At 38.9% G+C, this 20,224-nt stretch overlaps 2 protein-coding genes across 2 annotated transcripts; both read left to right on the forward strand.

The window, feature by feature from the left end:
- Positions 1–1,520: 1,520 nt before the first annotated feature.
- Positions 1,521–14,943, forward strand: LOC101172471 (endoplasmic reticulum aminopeptidase 1-like). The gene is made up of 13 exons (XM_023958338.1): positions 1,521–1,759; positions 1,830–1,882; positions 7,033–7,513; positions 7,628–7,766; positions 9,223–9,380; positions 10,177–10,256; positions 10,339–10,522; positions 10,613–10,769; positions 12,166–12,350; positions 12,419–12,580; positions 12,652–12,792; positions 14,138–14,219; positions 14,319–14,943. The coding sequence occupies exons 1-13, from the start codon at positions 1,521–1,523 to the stop codon at positions 14,487–14,489; spliced, it is 2,232 nt and encodes a 743-aa protein (XP_023814106.1). The 3' UTR covers positions 14,490–14,943.
- Positions 14,944–17,801: 2,858 nt separating this feature from the next.
- On the forward strand, positions 17,802–19,638 carry LOC111947868 (nuclear factor 7, ovary-like). Its single transcript, XM_023958243.1, has one exon. It carries the CDS (start codon positions 18,172–18,174, stop codon positions 19,588–19,590), a length of 1,419 nt encoding a protein of 472 aa, XP_023814011.1. The 5' UTR covers positions 17,802–18,171; the 3' UTR covers positions 19,591–19,638.
- Positions 19,639–20,224: the final 586 nt, after the last annotated feature.

The following is a 20,224-nucleotide window of genomic DNA, read 5'->3' on the forward strand; positions in this document are numbered from 1 at the left end:
GTATTTTTGTGTATAAAACCTTTAACCCTAAAATATTATTTTAAAACTCTGATTTGTTCATTTAAAAAATTTGTTCTTGTCCGTTCCACTCCCAACATTAACGTGGATTGGATTGCAGGAAAGCTGAAATCGCAAATGTTGATTCCATTTCTGTTTTTCTTTGTTCTTTAGTGTCTCAAATATTTTGTATCTGAATTTGATTTTCACTGCAGCATCTCTAAAATGTTCAATGACAAGTTTCTGCTGTTTCTGTTCAAGTAAATGTGAATCAGCTGTTAAATCTCCTTCATGAGTCAGAAATCAGGAGCATTTCAGACAAAAACTGTGCAGTTAATGTTTTTCTCAGGTTCAGGAAGAAGAAACGGATCAGAAGAAGGTTTTTCATGTTGGATGATGGTTTCAAATAGATTCAAGCTTCTGTGATTTATTTGATTTCTGTCAGAATTTAAAAGGCTCAAAGTAAAAAAAATGTTTTTATTGTCTTCACATCAAAGCATAATACTACATTGATTTAAACTTTAAAAAAGTTTTAATGGTAGATATTCTTTAAGCAGCTTAACTCTTTAGGTCTTTTTGTAATTGAATTGTTGAATTTTTGAATTAACCCACCTCCATGATCAAAATATGAAATGAATTAAATGAGGAGAGCAATAATATGATGAACACACATTTGACCTGAATTCATTTTTTTGAAATAAATACAATCAGAAAATTGTTATTTTACAGTTTTTCTCCATTGGTTTGGCTCATTTCTCGAAACAGAAATACATTCTCAAAACAACATGGACAAACCTCCAAACCACTCTGCAATTGTTCACAACAGAATGGCATTTCTCATTAGTTTCATCAAATTTCAAATGTCTTAGTACAAGTCTCAATGTCTCAGTACATCTTTCAAATGATGAAGTACAAGTAGCCTTCATTTAGCACAGATTCCATTAATAGATCTTGTTGATCTAAACTGATTGTTGATTCTCAGTCTAATGGTTGTTCGCTCCAAAATGAGTCAGCATCATTTCATTGTGTAAGTCATCACATGCACAATAGTCTGTTCAGTTGTCTAAATCAATCAAGAACATAATACCATGAATACGATATATGAATCACTTGGAACATTTGATACATTTATTACAGCAATTGACAGTCAGGTGAAACTAGAACTTGACTAACGAAGGAGGATGTCCCAGGCCAGTGAGGGGGCAATATAATTATGTGTGCTGCCATATCTGAGAATGGTGAGGCCACTCACATCACCAGGCTTGGCCCATACAATACACAGAAAATCCTCATCTTCTTTGACCGCCTTCCCTTTGATTTGATCCCTGGAACTGAGAGAGGTCTCGTAGGGCCTCACCTACCACTATATGTTATTGTATGGGAATATGTGAATTTCCACCATGGCCCGCCCATCAGGGCCTGGTTCACTACTCATCCAAGGATGGTCATAGTTTTCCTACCACCTTACTCTCCTTTTCTCAATCCTATTGAGGAGTTTTTCTCCACTTGAAGGTGGATAGTGTATGAACATCGAGCTCAAGATCAGAGGTCCCTGCTCCATGCCATGGATGCTGCGTGTGAGGATGTTGCAGGAGATCAGTGTAGGGGATGGTTGCCACATGTACGCCGTTTCTTCCCTCGTTCCATCACAAGGGCGAAAATACGCTGTGATGTGGACGAGAATCTGTGGCCAGACAGACAGCAGAGTGTGGACGGCCAGCAGGGTGAGGACGCTGGCCAGGAGAGGGAGGGTGATGGGAGGGTGAGGACAGCGACCAGTGAAGAACTGTTGGTTTTGAAACTCAAGCATGTGCTTGTCTTGCCCACTTAAGCAAGATGCTCACGATCTTTGAACTTGTGCAGAAGATGGATACCAACTTGGAGCGTATTTCTGCCCGAATTGAGGCAAGACTGGTCTAAATTGCCCACTTTTCAGATCAAATCTGCCTCGAATAGCTGTACCAGCCAAGGACACAGCCGGCAGAGCAAACAACCTGCTGGCGCCGGGAAAAATCTAATTTAATCAGACCCCCCCTCTGTGCTGAGGACTTCTGTCCTTGACTCCAAGAAAACAAGATATTCGCTTCCAGAGTGTGAAGACCGCTGTTGTGTTGAAGGTTGATGCTGCCTCGCAACCCCCCCCCCTCCTGACCTCGGTGCCGCCCCCCGCTGTGAACACTGAAAACCAGTACAGTTACCATTGTCAATAAAGGACTGAACTACAACTGAAAGGTGGACATGAGGGATATTTCAATGGTCCTCTGCTATAGTGACAAAACATCTAATCATTTTGACCTGAGGTGCTTACACAATGCCAAAGGGACAAAGTATTTTGGGGGCACTGACTGTTTAGAGGAGAAGAAAATTTAGTTTTGACACATGAGTGAATTGTTTTGGGAGAGAAATGGCTTTTGCAGGTGAAACATGGTGTTGTGCCGAACCATCCATATTACTTTGGCAAAAGCACCAAGAGTGCTGAGAACGTCCGGTCTGATCAAGACATGAGCCAAAGCAATTGAGAAGGATCTTTGCCATTTTGGTGGCACTCACTCTTCACATGGGAAAGGAATTTAGTTTTGAAGCACGAGTGAACAGTTTTGAAAGATATATTAGGTTTTGCAAGTGAGTTTTTGTGTTGTGCTAAACTGTAATACTGTTTTGCCAAATGACCTTAGAGTTTTGAGAATGTAATTTCTGTTTCAAGAAATGAGCCAAACCAAAGGAGAAAAACTGTAAGCGGGATGCTCACGATCTTTGAACTTGTGCAGAAGATGGATACCAACTTGGAGCGTATTTCTGCCCGAATTGAGGCAAGACTGGTCTAAATTGCCCACTTTTCGGATCAAATCTGCCTCGAATAGCTGTACCAGCCAAGGACACAGCCGGCAGAGCGAACAACCTGCTGGCGCCGGGAAAAATCTAATTTAATCAGCCCCCCCCTCTGTGCTCAGGACTTCTGTCCTTGGCTCCAAGAAAACAAGATATTCGCTTCCAGAGTGTGAAGACCGCTGTTGTGTTCAAAGTTCATGTCCCCCCCCGACCTCGGTGCCTGCCCCCCCCCGCTGTGAACACTGCCTGAGAGGCGCCGATCCGTGGCTGCCCTCGGAGTGTATCGCTGAGGGCCCCCCCCTAACTACCTCCCTCGTGTACTGTGTGTCGTGTGAATATGTGCTTCTGTGTTTAGACGGTGTAGTTTTTTTCTTGTATCTACACATTGTAACAACAGTGTTGAGGTATGACTTTTTTTCTGTCACCAATGACCCAGACCCTCCCCATTGGTAACCCATCTACACCCATCCTAGTAAGGCAGCACATTTATTGCTGCAGCCTCAGCCAACTCTGAACTGTATATGTGTATCTGTTGTATGTCTGATCTTGTTCAGGTTGTACTGGAACTAATTTCGTATGTCGGTGTAAAGCTGTGCATATGACAGTAAATGAATTCTGATTCTGATTCTGATTATTTACAGCACTGTAGGCTGCACATCATTGTCATAGTTTTTGGTTTGTGTTTAAATTATAAAGTATATTATGCTGTAAACATTTTCTTTTTATTCTGATATATGAAAGTTACTTTATGTGTGTGAATGATAATGGTTAGACTTTCCTCTGCAGTATGAGTGCAATGTTTGCTGTTACTGTAAACCTAAGAGGCTTCCATTACCCTAAAATCCTTTTTCTTTTTTTCAGTTTTATACAAAATTGTATTCTGTTAGCTATACAAAAACAGTACAGTGACCATTGTCAATAAAGGACTGAGCTACAACTGAAAGATGGACATGAGGGATATTTCAATGGTCCTCTTACCATCTGAAAAACATTGCCAAAATCAAAAACATAGTGTCAAAGCCAGACCTGGAGATACTTATTGATGCATTTGTCTCCAGTAGGTTAGACTACTGTAACGGCCTGCTCACCGGCCTCTCCAAACGAGCTGTAAAACAGCTTCAGTACATCCAGAATGCTGCTGCTCGAGTCCTGACCAGAACCAGGAAGTATGATCACATTAGTCCTGTGCTCAGGTCTCTGCACTGGCTCCCTGTACCTCAAAGAAGAGACTTTAAAGCAGCTGTGCTTGTGTACAAGTCTCTCCATGGCCGAGCACCAAAGTACATCTCTGACATGTTAGTGCCATATGAACCATCTCGTACTCTGAGGACCTCAGGGGCCGGCCTCCTGTTGATTCCCAGAGTCAGAACTAAACAAGGGGAATCAGCGTTTCAATATTCTGCAGCTAAAATCTGGAACAGCCTCCCTGAAGTCGTAAGACAGGCCTCTTCTGTGTTCATGTTCAAATCTAGACTTAAAACATTTCTGTTTAGCCGTGTATATGACTGAAAGGTCCTATCTGCACTTTTCTTTCCTTTCCTTCCTTTATTTTTAAATCAATTTTCAAATTTTTTCTTTTCTTTTAAACTAAATTTTACGTTGATTATTTCTATCATGCATTGTGATTTTAATGCATTTTTCTGTTTTGTGAAGCACCTTGAATTACATTGTGTATGAATTGTGCTTTACAAATAAACTTGCCTTGCCTCTGCTATAGTGACAAAACATCTAATAATTTTGACTTGAGGTGCTTACACAATGCCAAAGGGATGAAGGATTTTGGGGGCACTGACTGTTTAAATGAGAAGAAAATTTAGTTTTGACACATGAGTGAATTGTTTTGGGAGAGAAATGGCTTTTCAGGTGAACCATGGTGTTGTGCCGAACCATCCACATTACTTTGGCAAAAGCACCAAGAGTGCTGAGAACGTCCGGTCTGATCAAGAAATGAGCCAAAGCAATTGAGAAGGATCTTTGCCATTTTGGTGGCACTCAGTCTTTACATGGGAAAGGAATTTAGTTTTGAAGCATGAGTGAACAGTTTTGAGAGATATATTAGATTTTGCAAGTGATCTATTGTGTTGTGCTAAACTGTAAGACTGTTTTGCCAAATAATCTTAGAATTTTGAGAATGTAATTTCTGTTTCAAGAAATGAGCCAAACCAATGGAGAAAAACTGTAATATGAAAATCCTCTTCATCCACTCTGATGTAGTACATCGTGCTGCCACCAGAGGGCAGAAGACAGCAGCCATGGAGCATTTTCTAGTTTTCTAAATAAATTTCAACATAAAACCTTTTTCATGGTTAACAGCCATGAAAAAGAAAATAAACAGAAATGAATCAATTCTGTTTGTAGGTTAGAAGATGTAATATCAAATTTTTTTAAATGCCCCAATGTTGTTCAAGTTCCATTATTTGTCACACACCTAGGTATGCGAAATTTGTTTCGCGCGTTTGACCCATCCCCTGGGGGAGTGGGGAGCTGCAGATGAGCCGCGCTCGGGAGGCAGCAGCGTTAAGGGTCTTGCCCAGCAGTTCTACATGATCTTTTCTTGATTTGAAAAAACTTTATGAAAATCTGGATGAGATTCTTTGCATTACTGGAACAGTACAACATGTAAATAAAAAAGACAATGTTTAGTCACTCTTCTCTTTTATTTAAAATAAATTCTCATTTTATTTTCCTTTAGCCAGAGGGCCACAATGGAGGGCCAGAGCCGCAGGTCACACAAATGTATAATTTAGACTTTTTGATCATGTATCTGTCAAAATCTGCACCAAAACACCCAAACAGTGAAACAGTAAATGTTCTACATCTAAGAGCTAAAAACCACTTCAGTTGGTGTGTTGAAGGTTTGTTGGTGACGTTTGGCTTCTTTTCTTTCAGCATGATCCATTTCAAGTTGTGGCTGTCAAGACTAACTTCTGATGCACAGAACAGCTGGTGATTGACTCAGTCCACATCATTACACTTCCACCACTGTGTTTTACTGATAGAAATTCAAACATTAACAGGCCAGCACAAGCTTCTTGTTAAGAATCTTATACTGAAAGCTGGTTGAACTTTCCTGCATCTGGATGTGATATATTTTGCCAGCATAATTTTATAATGTTTAATCCTCTGCCACTTTTCAGCTTGTGTTGTTCTAGTGTTCAACCTTCTGTGTTTGTCTTAGCACCATTCTCTGGAATGCAAACGCTTCCACCTTATGGGGAATTATCAGTAAAATATGTGAGAAACTAAGAAAGAGTTCAGCTTATTAAATAAAATCCCATAAAAAAATAACATTAACTTTACCTGGATTTAATAATTTTTAATAAATACAATCAGGAACTTTAAATTAGAAATCTCTACCCTCTTGAATTAAGTACATCGAGCTACCACCAGAGGGCAGTAGACAGCAATCCTGTGACTATAGCTGTGAGCCACATAGGCTGCAAAACTGCAGTTATGGATCTTTTTCGATTTTTTCAAAATAACCGTCATCATTAGATTTTTTGGATGTTTAAGAGAGCCGAAAATAATTTATTCTTTTTTTAAGCAATTTTGGGAAAACAAGGCAGAAAAAAATGGTATAATTTCCCACATTGCAGATGATAATTTTATCACCAATCTAAAAGAAATTTGACTAAACATTTGTAAATATTACCAACATTTATGTTCTTTAAATAAAGTTTTTCTTTAATATTATAAAAGCCTTCATCCCTCAAATTCATTTAGATTTCAGAAGAGAAAGTGATAAAGACATGAATATTTTAGAACTTGATCATGTTAAAGAGAAATCTCCTGGTCAGGATGGTCTGACTTCAAACTTCTGCAGGTTTTTCTGGAAACTTCTTAGAAAGTTCCTATTTGAAGCTTTAAAGACCTGTTTGCTGAATAAAACACTTTTGAAAACAATGAAAAAGAATGATAATATTAATACCAAAACCAAACAAAGACAAATCTCTTATTAACAACTTGAGACCAATAACTTTATTAAATGTTGATTATAAATGATTCACTCACTTTTTAGCTAACAGACTGAAAAAGTTGTTCAACAGTCAGTTGTAATAAGTGAAACTCAATCTGGTTTCCTTCCAAACCAGTTAATCCACAATAACATTTGTTTAGTCTGAGATTTATTAGATTATGGAAGATTAATTGAAGACAATGGAGTTATTTTATTTTTAGATTTGTTTCATGTTTAGATTTGATTCTCAGGAACTCTCCTGCTCCTACTCTTTGCTCTGATCCCTTCATCTCATGGAGCTCAAATACCAAGTCCAGACCAACCCAAGGAGATCCCAGTAGCTACAAATGGACAGCTGTTTCCCTGGGACCGCATGAGACTCCCCAAAACCATCTCCCCACTCCACTATGACCTGAGCCTCCACCCCAACCTCACCACCCTGGACTTCACCGGCGTCGTTCGCATAGACCTGGACGTGCACGAAGACACCAGCGTTGTGGTTCTCCACGCAAAGAAAATGCACATATCAAGCGCGCTGTTGCTCGCGCCAGCGGGCACGAGGGTCCTCCAGGTTCTGGAGTATCCTCGCTTTCATCAGCTCGCCTTGATGTCTGACGTGGTGCTGACCAAAGGCAGGAAGTATGAGGTCCAGCTGGAGTTTGCTGCAAACCTGTCTGACAGCTACCATGGGTTCTACAAGAGCAGCTACCGCACCAGCACCGGGGAGGTCCGGTAGGTCCACAAAACCCAGATTTGGGCCAAAACAGTGTCATTTAGAGCAAAAACTGGAGTTATTGTGAGAAAGAAAAAAGAAAACTAGAGTATTTTATGCTTTACTTCTCACAGGGTCATGGCATCAACACAGTTTGAGGCGACCTTTGCTCGTGGGGCCTTTCCCTGTTTTGATGAGCCCGCCTTCAAAGCCAACTTCACCATCCGGATTATTAGAGAGCCACGCCACATTGCCATTTCCAACATGCCTAAGGTACACCAGCACGTCTTTTCCTGATGGCTTTAACACCAATGTCGTGAAGGGGATTGAGCGAATCTGTCATTACGTAGTCACTACATGCTAGTCATTTCTTAAAAACATTTCCCTTCTTTTTTGGCTCAGTTGCTGGACTTTTTCTCATCAGATAATCTTAAGGATTTGCATTTCTGCTCCTTCTGTGCTTCATTTTTTAACACACACAATTTGAATAAAGAAATAGTCAGAAAGTGAGTTTTATAGCAAATTTTCTGATGTATGTCCTCAGTCGTCAGAAAAATCCAACAAAAACACGTTAAAAACACCAAACACTATTTTCATCAGAGTGGGTCTTTGGTTGAAAACTACATGGATGTAAAGCAGCAGATCATGTTTAACCATGTAGTAACAGCTCTGTTCAGTGTTTTTCCTCTGCTTTTATACTAGATAAAAAAATGTTTATGCTTTTTACCAGCAGATGACTGCAGGTTGCTTATTAGGAATAAGAGATTTTCATAGTTTAAAGATGAAAAAAAATAAAAAATAAACATTTCTCTGTTATTTTCCATCTGCAGACTTTACTGTAAATTTTCACATTTATTTTGTTGATAAAACCCTTTTGGTTTTCTTTCAAACTTTAAAAGGAGATGTCCTTAGTCAGTGAATAAATGATGAAAAATTAAAAAAATTATTCTGATCCTTTTTATATGTTTTTTTTTTTTTGTAAAAATGACAGCAGCTTTTTTTGTTAATCGAATAGGTGTACTAAGAGATGCTACTCTATTTCTGCAGGTTAGTGCTGTTCTTGGTTGTAGTATGTAGTTTTTTTTAAAATCTTTTTGAGCATGGGTGCACTTCTTCACTGATAACATTCACAAAGCTATCTATAAAAGAAGAAATGAAAAAACTCTAGTTTATATTAATTGCATGCATTGTTATCTAAACAAAAAAGCATAAAAAAACTCAAAGAAAAATCTGTTATGAAATTTAATATTTTAACTACTGAGTATGATGTTTGGATAAACTCAGAGTTGATAACCTGGCAGTGGTAAATGTTTTCTAGACTAATTAGGAACATGGAATCATTTCCCATGGTGCATCTGATGCTTTCTCATGGCATACTGGTTGTTAAACACTGTACCATCTTTGTTCTGCTGTTTAAGACTTTGCTGCATGTTTTCAGTTTGTTTAATTTACTTTTTTTTCTCAAATCCTGTGCTTTTTGTCTTCAGATCTGCAGCTCAGATGATTTGGACGAAGGCCGAATGAAGCACAAAGAGTTTTGCTCCAAACGCTTTTAGCAAGAATATCAGATGGAAAAAAACACTCTGTCCTCATGTGGCTTCGTTGATTATCAATGTTACCTATTTTTTAGCCTTCACCGTATTCATTAAATCTGATTTAAAGTTACAATGTGAAGCTTCTGAGCGCATTTGATGCATTTTGAGCTTAAGGGATGTGGACTGATCGGCAGAAGTGGTACTCGGGGGATGAGCTGGATGTCAGGGCCATCATGGACACCTGGACGCTGCAGGAGGGCTTCCCGCTGGTCACCGTGGAGGTCAAAGGGCGGGAGGTCAGGCTGAGTCAGGAGCGGTTCCTTAGGACGGACAACCCCTCCCTCACTGAAGGGTAATATACCCATAAGTCATTCCTAAATAAATCCCTTTTCCTTATTTATATCTTAAAGCCAGAACAACAGCAGCTATAAAAGTAGAAACATCCTACTGTAGCCCACATAGCTAATATTTTCCCTGCTCGTGCTCTCGTTTATATGACCGTTTTTACTTTGAATGATTAAAAATGAAAATCAAAAATTGTCAGGGAAATCCTCACAGCATGAGTGAAAAATGTCATCTGTCAATCATTTCTGCTGGAGATAAAATGAAGGAGAGCAGATGTGAGGAACCTCAAGTGCAGATCTGTAACCTCGGCAGGAGCTCTGAACTGGAAATTTGAACAAGATTGGAAGAGACGTTCAGAAAAACATTAGTAAATGGACTGAAACACTGTGAGGCTGTAAACGATCAGATTTCTTTTCAATTTCATGTAAATTTGTCAACATTCCAAAGTACCGCAGTAGGATTTCTCAACCATTGTTTTGGCGGTGTCACATAGTGCATCTGTTCACCTGCAGGATGTTTCCTCTGCTTCATTTATGGCATTGACCTGGAATGAATTATGAGGCCATAGAATCAGTTTTGTTTTTTTGTTTTTAATAAAGGAAAGGACTTTGTTGGCCAAGGAGTATTTATTTATATTAGCGCCTCACCGTCTCCAGAGACTATGGTCAAGCCAAGAAGCTTCATATCGAATACGAGAATATCTTAAAAAAATCGGATTTCTTTTGTGTTTCTATAAACCAATAGAGACAGAGTAAAAACTATTTAATTCCCTGTAAAAGTTTGATCAATCTGTGTGTCGGCAGGTTCTTGTGGCAGATCCCGTTGACGTATATGACCAGCGCCTCCCGCTCCGTCCACCGTTTCCTTCTGAAAACAAAATCTGGTGAATGTTTGCAGACTCTTCCTCACAAACACGACTAGATCCGTGAGCTCCCCCCCCTCACCCTATGTCTCTTCCCTTTCAGACGTCCTGTACCTGCCAGAGGAGGTGGACTGGGTGAAGTTCAACGTCAACATGAGCGGCTACTACATGGTCCACTATGGCGGTGGGGGCTGGAACTCCATCATCTCCCTGCTGCATCACAACCACACAGCCCTGAGTGGCAACGACCGGGCCAGCCTGATCCACAACGTCTTCCAGCTGGTCAGGTCCGTCTCCTGCAGGAACACACTTCCTGTTTCATCTCCTCTGGGCGGAGTCACAGTTCATAACTGAGTCTGGTCACTTGTTATGTGCAGTGTAGAGAAGGTGAGGCTGGACACGGCCCTGGAGCTGTCCCTTTACCTGTCCAGAGAGACGGAGATCATGGCGGTCTGGCAGGGCTTTGGGGAACTTGTACCTCTCTACAAACTGATGGAGAAGCGAGACATGCCTGAGCTGGAGAACCAGATGAAGGTTTGTGGCGTGTCACAACGGGAGCATAAACAAAACTCTGTACTTTAAAGGTTTGAGAAGAATTGAAGAGCAGAAGGAAATAGATAAAAATATCAATGTTCACTCTAGGATTTACAATCTTCAGGAATTTGTGTTCAAATTTTGCAATGTGAGTTATTTATCATCATAATGTGAACAAGTAATTATAAACTGTGAAAATTATAGACAGCAAAAAAAGTTTTTTTGTAGTATTTATGGTAGTTTTTCTTCCTCTAAATCAGTGTTTTTCGATGGTCAGGTGTGCTGTGGGAACTTGCCCTCATTCACTGATCTAAAAACATTTTCCATCTCCAGGATATCAGCTCTGTGTTCATCCAAACAGGCCCTGATAAAACACTGAGTAGTTAGGAATATGAAAGATCGTAAAATACTTTTTTCTTTGTGTTTATTTGATTCTATCAAAGACATTTTGTTAAGAATGACGGTACAGCGATTTAGCCGTAGCGTCAGCTGTTTTTGGAAAAGTCCCGCCCCTTTAACTGTCTCCACCAATCATTCTTGAAAGCTTAATCACACATCGTCAGTCTGACCAATCAGAAGTGGTTAAAGTCTTTACTTCCTTATTCCGATTTAGCTCATAAAGTCTCTCAGTTCCAACAAGCTTGTCTTTAGCGGTGTAGCTTTCCGCAGAATCCGGTGTCAGACCGTGGAGAAAGTGAACAAAACAATGAAGCAATGAAACATTTTCATCTCCCATAAACTACTCCCATGATGCATTGGGTTAAAGTGACAGCATCTTAGCGCACACTGAGTCTTCGTGTTAAACGTCTTGAAACCACAATGAACACACATCAAACAGTTTTTGAATATTTAACTTAACCTTTATTGTGTCTTTTAGAAAAAACAGCTGCAACTTTCAGCTTTTTCTGCCACAATTATCACAAAAATGCATGTGAGATTGCAGAAGGGCTGTAGATCCATACAGACTATGAGTTTCTCCTTTTTTTTTTTTTTTTTGGATGCTGGTGTGCCGCGGGATTTTAGTCAAGGTTAAAGTGTGCCGTGGCTCAAAAAAGGTTGAAAAACACTGATCTAAATTTACCATCAGTTTTTCTATCTGTTCTTTTCTATAGATCATTTTGTAATCATTTTTTCATATGTTGCTGCTTCAATGCCTTTTTCTTTACAGGGGGAAATTTAAAAAAAGAAAGAAAATTTCATAAATTAAGTTAACAATTTAAACAAGGAAATAATTATTTAAAAAAAATAATCTATCATTAGTTAACAGATCGTAAAGTTGTGTCTATCTCGTGCTTACAATTGAAAAAGGTTGAACTTCACTGATTGACGTCCCTGCTAGTGCAGATCAGTGGATCCCACATTGAGGGGTAAACCTGCGTCCGCTCGTCTCCTTCAGAGCTTCATCGTGGATCTGTTTCGGGGGCTGATCGATCAGCAGGAGTGGAACGACTCTGGCTCGGTGTCCCAGCGAGTGTTGAGGAGTTACCTGCTGCTTTTCGCCTGCGTCAGGAATTACAGTCCCTGTGTGACCAAAGCCACGCGGCTTTTTAACCAGTGGAGGGATTCTGATGGCACCATGAGGTCAGAGGTCACAGCAGTGTGTAAAACCGTTCCGTCTTTAGTCTGAACTGACATGCTTGTGGCTTTAGCCTCCCTGTGGACATCACCATGGCCGTGTTTATGGTTGGAGCTCGCACACGGGAGGGGTGGGACTTCCTGTATGAGAAGTACCGCACGTCTCTGCAGATGTCGGTGAAGAGACGCTTAAAGTGGGCCATGGCGGTCACAACGATGACGGACAAGCTTCAGTGGTGAGTCTCAGCAAATGAGTACATCGGATTTCAAGGTTACTGGACTGAAGCTAAACCTCTCCTCTCTGTAGGATGATGGAGCAGAGCCTCAACGGGGAGGTGATGAAGACCCAGGACCTCCCAGATGTGATCGTCTCTGTCGCCAGGAATCCTCATGGCTTTAAACTGGCGTGGGACTTCCTCAGAACCCACTGGCACACGCTGATTCAGAAGTCAGTGAACTCATCACACATGAACATTTCAAACAGCAGGGATGGTCCCAAAACGGTGCAGAGATATTGCAAATACAATAATATAGCATCACTGTATAAAAACGGGCATCTCGATGCTTCATTGTTGTGCTTCGTTATGCGGCACAATTCTAGCCAATCATTTTACCTTTCCAGTTATTGTGGGTGGGCTCATATAAGGATGGGTGAGGCCGTGAGGGTGGGCGGAGCTTCAGTCAAAATGCTGAAGGCAGAGCGCACATCTTACATCAAAACTTTCTAATTCAGCGTCCTGCTGCACAAGAGCACTTTGAAGAATTCTCAGAAAAAAGATTGTTGTCATGGTGATGAGCGGTAAAATCCGTGCTCTCTGGAAACAGATGACTGTCAGAAAGAAGGAAATCGAGCATCTGAGACACTTTCAAACGCTCTCCTGTGCTCCTGTGTCGCTGCTTTGTCACACTTAAATGTTTTTGGAAAAAGTTGGTGATGTGTTTTTTCAATTTTTGGGGAACCGATTCGAGTACCGTTTAGGCACCGGCTCTGTTTTTCAAAGTACCAGTTCAGTATCGGATAAAATCCCAACGATACCCATCCCTAATCCACATCAATGCTTTAAAACCAAATGATACAAAATAAACTTTATTCTGAGCACATGACACATTTCCAACAGTTACTTTACAATTCTGAATCATCCAGTAGTACTTTTTGTAGATTTTGTATAAACATCAACATATTTTGGTCTTCTGAACATATTTACATTATTTTCTTTAGTCAGATAAAATAAGGATAACAATAAAAAAGGTTATTTTTGTCTGATGAAGGAAAACACATCATTGCATTTATTTAATCAAGTTCTATAAAAAAACCTTTACTCCTCTGTAAATAATTTAGTAATAATTAAAAAATGTGTTGCTAAAACATAAAAGAAATCAGAAAAAATTAAGATCTTTCTGATAATTTTCTATCAGAGGCCAAAACTTTGTTCCCAAACTGAATGTCATGTGCTGGATTAGTAGCAAAATGGCTTTCATGAGTAGAATTAAAAGAGGAAAAGTTGTTTATGGTTTGCCTGATTTTCTGGTAGCAGGACACCTCGGTTAGAATCCCGCCTGGACCCTTTCTGTGTGAAGTTTGCATCTTCTTCTAGTGCACGTATCTCTGATTAGTGCCTCTAAATTAGAAAAATAGAATGGGCTCCAGCAATTATTCCTAACCAGGATGGAACAGGATAATCAACGGATGGGCTAAACCTAAAAACCAACTCAGTGCTGCTGTTTTCTCCAAAGAGGAGGTCAAGTTTGGAGTTAAATTCAATGCATTAACATTATTCTGTGTTTAACTGCAGGTTTGACCTGGGATCCAGCACTATATCCCACTTGGTAGCCGGAGTAACCAACCAGTACTCCACCAGAGAGATGCTTCACGAGGTGAGAGATCATTTCAGGCCACTTTTGCTAGAGGACCTGGCAGATCTAATACTTTTGTGTTGGTGTGTTTTTTGTTTATTGCTGTGCTCTTGCGTTCAGATACGAAGCTTCTTCGACTCCCTGACAGAAGAGGCGGGTTCTCAGATGAGGTGCATCCAGCAGAGCTACGAGACCATCGAGGACAACATCCGCTGGATGGACAGGAACCTTCCTCTGCTGCAGGCCTGGCTGAACAAACATGGCAGCAGAAACCACCATCAGGAGTTATGAGGGGGGGTTAAGGGGTCACAGAAGCCAAAACAGAAGCAGGTCGATGATGGAATTTCTATATTTTTACTTGATGAAAAAGGTTTTACCTGATGTATTTTTTTTGAACGGGAACTAAAGTATGAAAATTAATTTATGCCAATGGAAAGGTTTAGGGGTTTTGACAAATTTAAAAAGGAATTATTGCATAATTTAAATACATTTTAAGTGCATACGATTGTAGCTTAATTGGATTAAAGATTTTAATTTTTTGTGATGTATTTTAGGCACAAATTTGGGACCTGGACACTTTTTCTAAGATTGATCCTGATGTGTTTCTGTGGGTTTGTGTTAACGGTAGTTTTTGCTGTGGGGGGGTTATGTTCAACAGCACTGACGTCTGAATTTCTGTGATTTTTGTTTTTATTGCACTATTTTTTTAATGCTACAAAAATTGTAAATAAAAAAAAAGACTTTATTCAAAGCAGATAATTGATATTTCTGAAATATTCAGTATCAGATCATGTTTGTGATCAGTTTATCAAAGATAAAGTTTCAAACTTGATTGAAAATATTATAATTACGTTTTAGTTAGATTTTAAATGAGATACTACCTTAAGTTGAAGTAAAAATAGTTTATAATTGCAGAAAATGATGTAAAAATGTATTATTTATAGTCATAAAGCTTTATCAAAAATGTCCTAAGTTTATAAAACATTGTTTTATATTGGATTAAGGAAAAACATAAAACTATGACAGGTTTTTTTTAGGATTTATTTTTCTGTGTGTTTTCTGTTGTTAGTTTTCTAATTTTGGGTTTTTTGTTACCTGTAGGCCATAATCAACAAACCTAAAAGTAATAAAGACTTGATTGATTCAAAACTGTGTGTATTATTTTTTTATTAAATCAACGTTTCTCTTTTTAAATTCACTAAATGAAATTTTTAAATGTATTTGCTCCATCTTATCTGAAAGTGTGAATAACATTTTTATATATTTGCAGATCTATATATATTGTAGAAAATGTATGTTTTAATATCTTATTCTTTATTATGTTACAGCTTTATCCTTAGTGTGAAGTATTCTTTATTATGTTACAGCTTTATCCTTAGTGTGAAGTGAACTTATTTTGAACTATCCAGATTTATGGTCGTGTGACATTCCTTTTTGCTTTATGGTTGCAGCATCCTGTGAAGAAGCAGGATGTTCTTTGTGCAAACTTAGGTGTTTTTCATAGGTGCAATAAATATGCCATGGGCGATATCCGTACCATCTGGGTTGAAGATTCTTCCCCTGAAAGTGTGAAGATTCGTGTTCTCATGTGGAGGTTGGAGATGACCTTTGCTCTGGACACCGGTAAAAGGAACCTTGAGTTGTCCAGGAATGATTTACTCTGACCAGATGGGGACTCTTTTGATCATCGGACCGTGTGCGCCGGTCAAACGGGCCCCCGGGAGGTGGAGCGGATCCGAAGCTTGCAATCGTCAGCTATTGGCCAGAGGAAGCAGGCGGGCTATCAACTGACGAATCAGAGCGACCAGGGGCGGAGATCCAGCGACCATTATCTTTCCGGAAGACGGAGATTCAAACACATCTTAAAAAGACTGGTTTTAAAGTTTTCCATTGTTCTATGGAAAATCTACGAGTACTTCGCATGTAACTTCAAACTTGTGCGTCAGTAGATCTTTACTTGAGAATCCAGATATATCTGCATTAATGTTTTAATCTGTGCTTTAGAACTATTGTCAGGGAAATAAACTCCGTGTATTTTTAAACCGGTTGAATCCTTGTTTGTTTTACCACTCTCGACTATCGAACACGCATGGATGGAAAGAACTGAAAAACGGACGATTTCTTTCCTACAATCTATATAGATATACCGGTATATTTGCAATATCTTTTAACTGTTTATTGGTGTTTGTTTCATATTTCCAGTTTCACTGGCATTGGAAAGCTGGTTATCAGAAAGAAGACTCCATCATCTTATTTGCTGCATGTTTTCCTTTGAATAAAATAAATAAATATACAAATATACAAAAGGTCAGTTTGTACCACAACCCAAAAGTGCCTTGAATTCACTCGGCACAAACTGATCACAATTTACACACATTTCACTGAAATCACATTTGGCCCCCATGACAATGTACAGAGCGTACTGAAAGTCAAAAAGTACATGTTGATATATAGAATACATTTCACATATTGGAATGTCACCTATGCATAATACCATGTATTATCCCGCCCGTCTCTGTTGCTGTATGATTGTTTGTCTGCACATTCCTTGTACTTACCCCCCCTTCTTCAATCTAAATTTAGCTTTGAGAAAAACATTTTTTTAATAATTTATACTGTGTTTAACTCCAACTGGTTCAAAGGGCACATAGTAGTCAAAACTTAAGTATCCTGTAGGTCTATGACATAAATCCAACTTACATCTGGTTTAGGCTGTCATCTTAGAACATTTAAAAATGACTTGCTTTTTAAAAATTACTTTAAGTTTTTGTTCATAAAAAACGTATTTAAAAAAATAACGTAAAATCAAGTAAGCCTCAGTTACCATGGAAACACCAACATCTCCCTGTAAACACAGAAGATTACTGAATAGTGGGTTTTCTGTCATTATAACTGTGAAAATAGGTTTGAGTTAAATAATATGAAAGAATTTAATGCTGCAATATTTCCAGCCACTAATACAAATAGCCACTCATACAATCTACTCCAAAATAATGTTTATCTACAGCTTCTCTCCTCAGAGATTAATGGACAAACACCTTCACATGTTTTCTGTTGCTCAAAGAGCTGCTTCCTATATTCTCAAATGGAAATGCAATCATAAAATATTAGAACAAAGAGTAAAGGAGAGAACAACAGGAAATCAAATTTCCTGTTGTTCTAAAAGCAAAACATGAAAACTTAAAATTAAAGATTTTAAAGGATTATTATTAGGAATTATGTTTTAAAGAAAACTGTTGTACTTTTTGTAAAAAAAAGGTATTACAAAATTGAGAGTTTGTTTGTTGAAAATGTATTTATGACTAAAAGCCTCTTCAAAGATTTATTTCTGACTTTCATCTAAATTTCCAGTCCCTTTTATACTAGATCAAACTATTTAAAAAAAAACTGTTGATACTTTATCAGATTAAGCTTTCAATGATTTACAGATGTTGGTAAATTTACATATTAAAAAACAAATATTTTAAAATCAAACCACTTAAGAAGACATAAAATATAACTTTTTTTCTGAGTCACAAGAATTCATGAAACACAAATCCCCCAAAAACTCTTTAAATGTGTAGAAGTGATTATAAACAAGATAAAAAGCTGGAATTTTTCTTCACATTAGTTAGTGTACATATTTGTTAGTGTGACAGTTGTCTTCATGTTCATTTTATTTAAAAATGTGTTGTTTGATACACAGTTTTTGAAGAGGTGAAAAACAATGTAAACAATTAGACTGCATGAACTGCTGTTTAAATAAAGATTTAACACTTTGAAACATGACGAAGAGAAAAAAACTTGACTCCACCTTTGGTGAGAATGAAGAAATGACATCTGAGGAAACGGAAAGTTAAATGACTTTGCTGAACTGAACTCAGACGCCACTGAAGGTCTTTAAATCTCTGCTGGAAAAAAAAAAGATTTGTGGAATATTTTCATCCTGAACTTCAAGACAGAAGCTGGTGAGTCTGAAAGACTTTGGTTAGAAATGGCTGAGAGAGCTGCTCTTCTTGAATCCTACCTGAAGTGTCACGTTTGTTCAGAGACTTTCAATGATCCTGTAACTCTGAGCTGCAACCACAACTTCTGTTCGAGCTGCCTGCAGAAGTTCTGGGAACAAACTCAGAACAAAAACTGTCCCATCTGTAAAAGTAAATCTTCTAAAGATCATCCTGCTGTGAACCTTTGCCTGAAGGAACTTGCTGACTCGTTTGCTGGAAGACAGAAATCTGAATCATCAGAGACAAAAACAGGAGAGCAGAAGTTCATGGAGGTCTGCAGGAAACATCCAGGAGAATCCAAACTCTTCTGTAAAGACGAGCAGAGAGCTTTTTGTCCTTTCTGTGAGTTTTTTCAGCACCAGAGTCACAAAGTGGTTCCTGTAGAAGAAGCAGTCAGAGAGCTGAAGGAGGAGCTGAAATCTGACTTAAAGTCTCTGCAGGACAAGAAGATCAAATACAAAACAATGGAGAAAACATACAATCAGATGATTCAACACTCCAAGAAGCAGCTGCTGTCCACAGAGACACAGATCAGAGCAGAGTTCAACAAGCTCCAGCAGTTCCTGAAGGAGGAAGAGGAGTCCAGACTGGCAGCTCTGAGGGAGGAAGAGGAGCAGAAGAGGAAGACTGTGATGGGAGAGATGAAGAGGATCCAGGAGCAGATGTCCTCTCTGTCAGAAAGTATCAGTGCTGTTGAAGCAGAGCTGCAGAAAGACAAGGAGGCGTTCCTCAGCAGTTGGAAAGACACTCAGAGCAGAGCCAGAGCCCAGAGCTCGCTGTCAGACCCACAGCTGCTCTCAGGAGCTCTGATAGATGTGGCCAAACATGTGGGCAACCTGTCCTTCATAGTCTGGGAGAAGATGAAGGAGAAGGTCCACTTCAGCCCGGTCCTCCTGGACCCAAACACTGGAAGCAGATATCTTTATCTCTCTGATGATCTGACCAGTGTGAGATTTGGAGAAACTTCTCAGCAGCTTCCTAACAATCCAGAGAGAAACATGTATTTTGTTTCTGTTTTTGGCTCTGAGGGATTCAGATCAGGGAAACACAGCTGGGAGGTGGAGGTGGGAGATCATCCTCACTGGAACATTGGTGTGACTAAAGAGTCTGTTAACAGGAAGGGAGAGAGTTCTATTTCACCAAAAGATGGAATCTGGTGTTTAGATCTTGAGAATGGAGAATACACAAACGGTGATGGTCAGACTGTCACTGTGACTAAGAGTCTCCAGAAGATCAGAGTCCAGCTGGACTATGACAGGGGGGAGGTGTCCTTCTACAACCCTGAAGACATGACTCACATCTACACTTACAAAGACACTTTCACTGAGAAACTTTACCCGTATTTCAATGTTGGAGAATCTGGAGAAGCAAAAACCTCTAAACTCCAAATCTGTCCGACTGATTGAGATGATTTAACTCTTTTGTCATTAAAAAATAAAAATTGATCAAACCAATGATCTGATGTTCTTTTAGCAGAAAATTTGTATTTTTGTGTATAAAACCATTAACCCTAAAATATTATTTTAAAACTCTGATTTGTTCATTTAAAAAATTTGTTCAGATCTTGTGCGTTCCACTCCCAACATTAACGTGGATTGGATTGCAGGAAAGCTGAAATCGCAAATGTTGATTCCATTTCTGTTTTTCTTTGTTCTTTAGTGTCTCAAATATTTTGTATCTGAATTTGATTTTCACTGCAGCATCTTTAAAATGTTCAATGACAAGTTTCTGATGTTTCTTTTCAGGTAAATGTGAAGCAGCTGTTAAATCTCCTTCATGAGTCAGAAATCAGGAGCATTTCAGACAAAAACTGTTCAGTTAATGTTTTTCTCAGGTTCAGGAAGAAGAAACGGATCAGAAGAAGGTTTTTCATGTTGGAAGATGGTTTCAAATAGATTCAAGTGTCTGTGATTTATTTGATTTCTGTCAGAATTTAAAAGGCTCAAAGTAAAAAAAATGTTTTTTATTGTCTTCACATCAAAGCATAATACTACATTGATTTAAACTTTTAAAAAGTTTTAATGGTAGATATTCTTTAAG

This window comes from Oryzias latipes, chromosome 9 (genome assembly GCF_002234675.1).
Source record: "Oryzias latipes chromosome 9, ASM223467v1".
In the NCBI taxonomy this organism is placed as follows: Eukaryota; Metazoa; Chordata; class Actinopteri; order Beloniformes; family Adrianichthyidae; genus Oryzias; species Oryzias latipes.

Excerpts from the sequence above, each read along its gene's own strand:
- LOC101172471 (XM_023958338.1), top strand. The coding sequence starts at position 1,521 with ATGAACATCGAGCTCAAGATCAGAGGTCCCTGCTCCATGCCATGGATG. Across the intron at positions 1,883-7,032 it reads GATGGATACCAACTTGGAGC|GAACTCTCCTGCTCCTACTC; the intron begins GTATTTCTGCCC and ends TTTGATTCTCAG. Across the intron at positions 10,257-10,338 it reads CCTTCTGAAAACAAAATCTG|ACGTCCTGTACCTGCCAGAG; the intron begins GTGAATGTTTGC and ends CTTCCCTTTCAG.
- LOC111947868 (XM_023958243.1), top strand. The coding sequence starts at position 18,172 with ATGGCTGAGAGAGCTGCTCTTCTTGAATCCTACCTGAAGTGTCACGTT.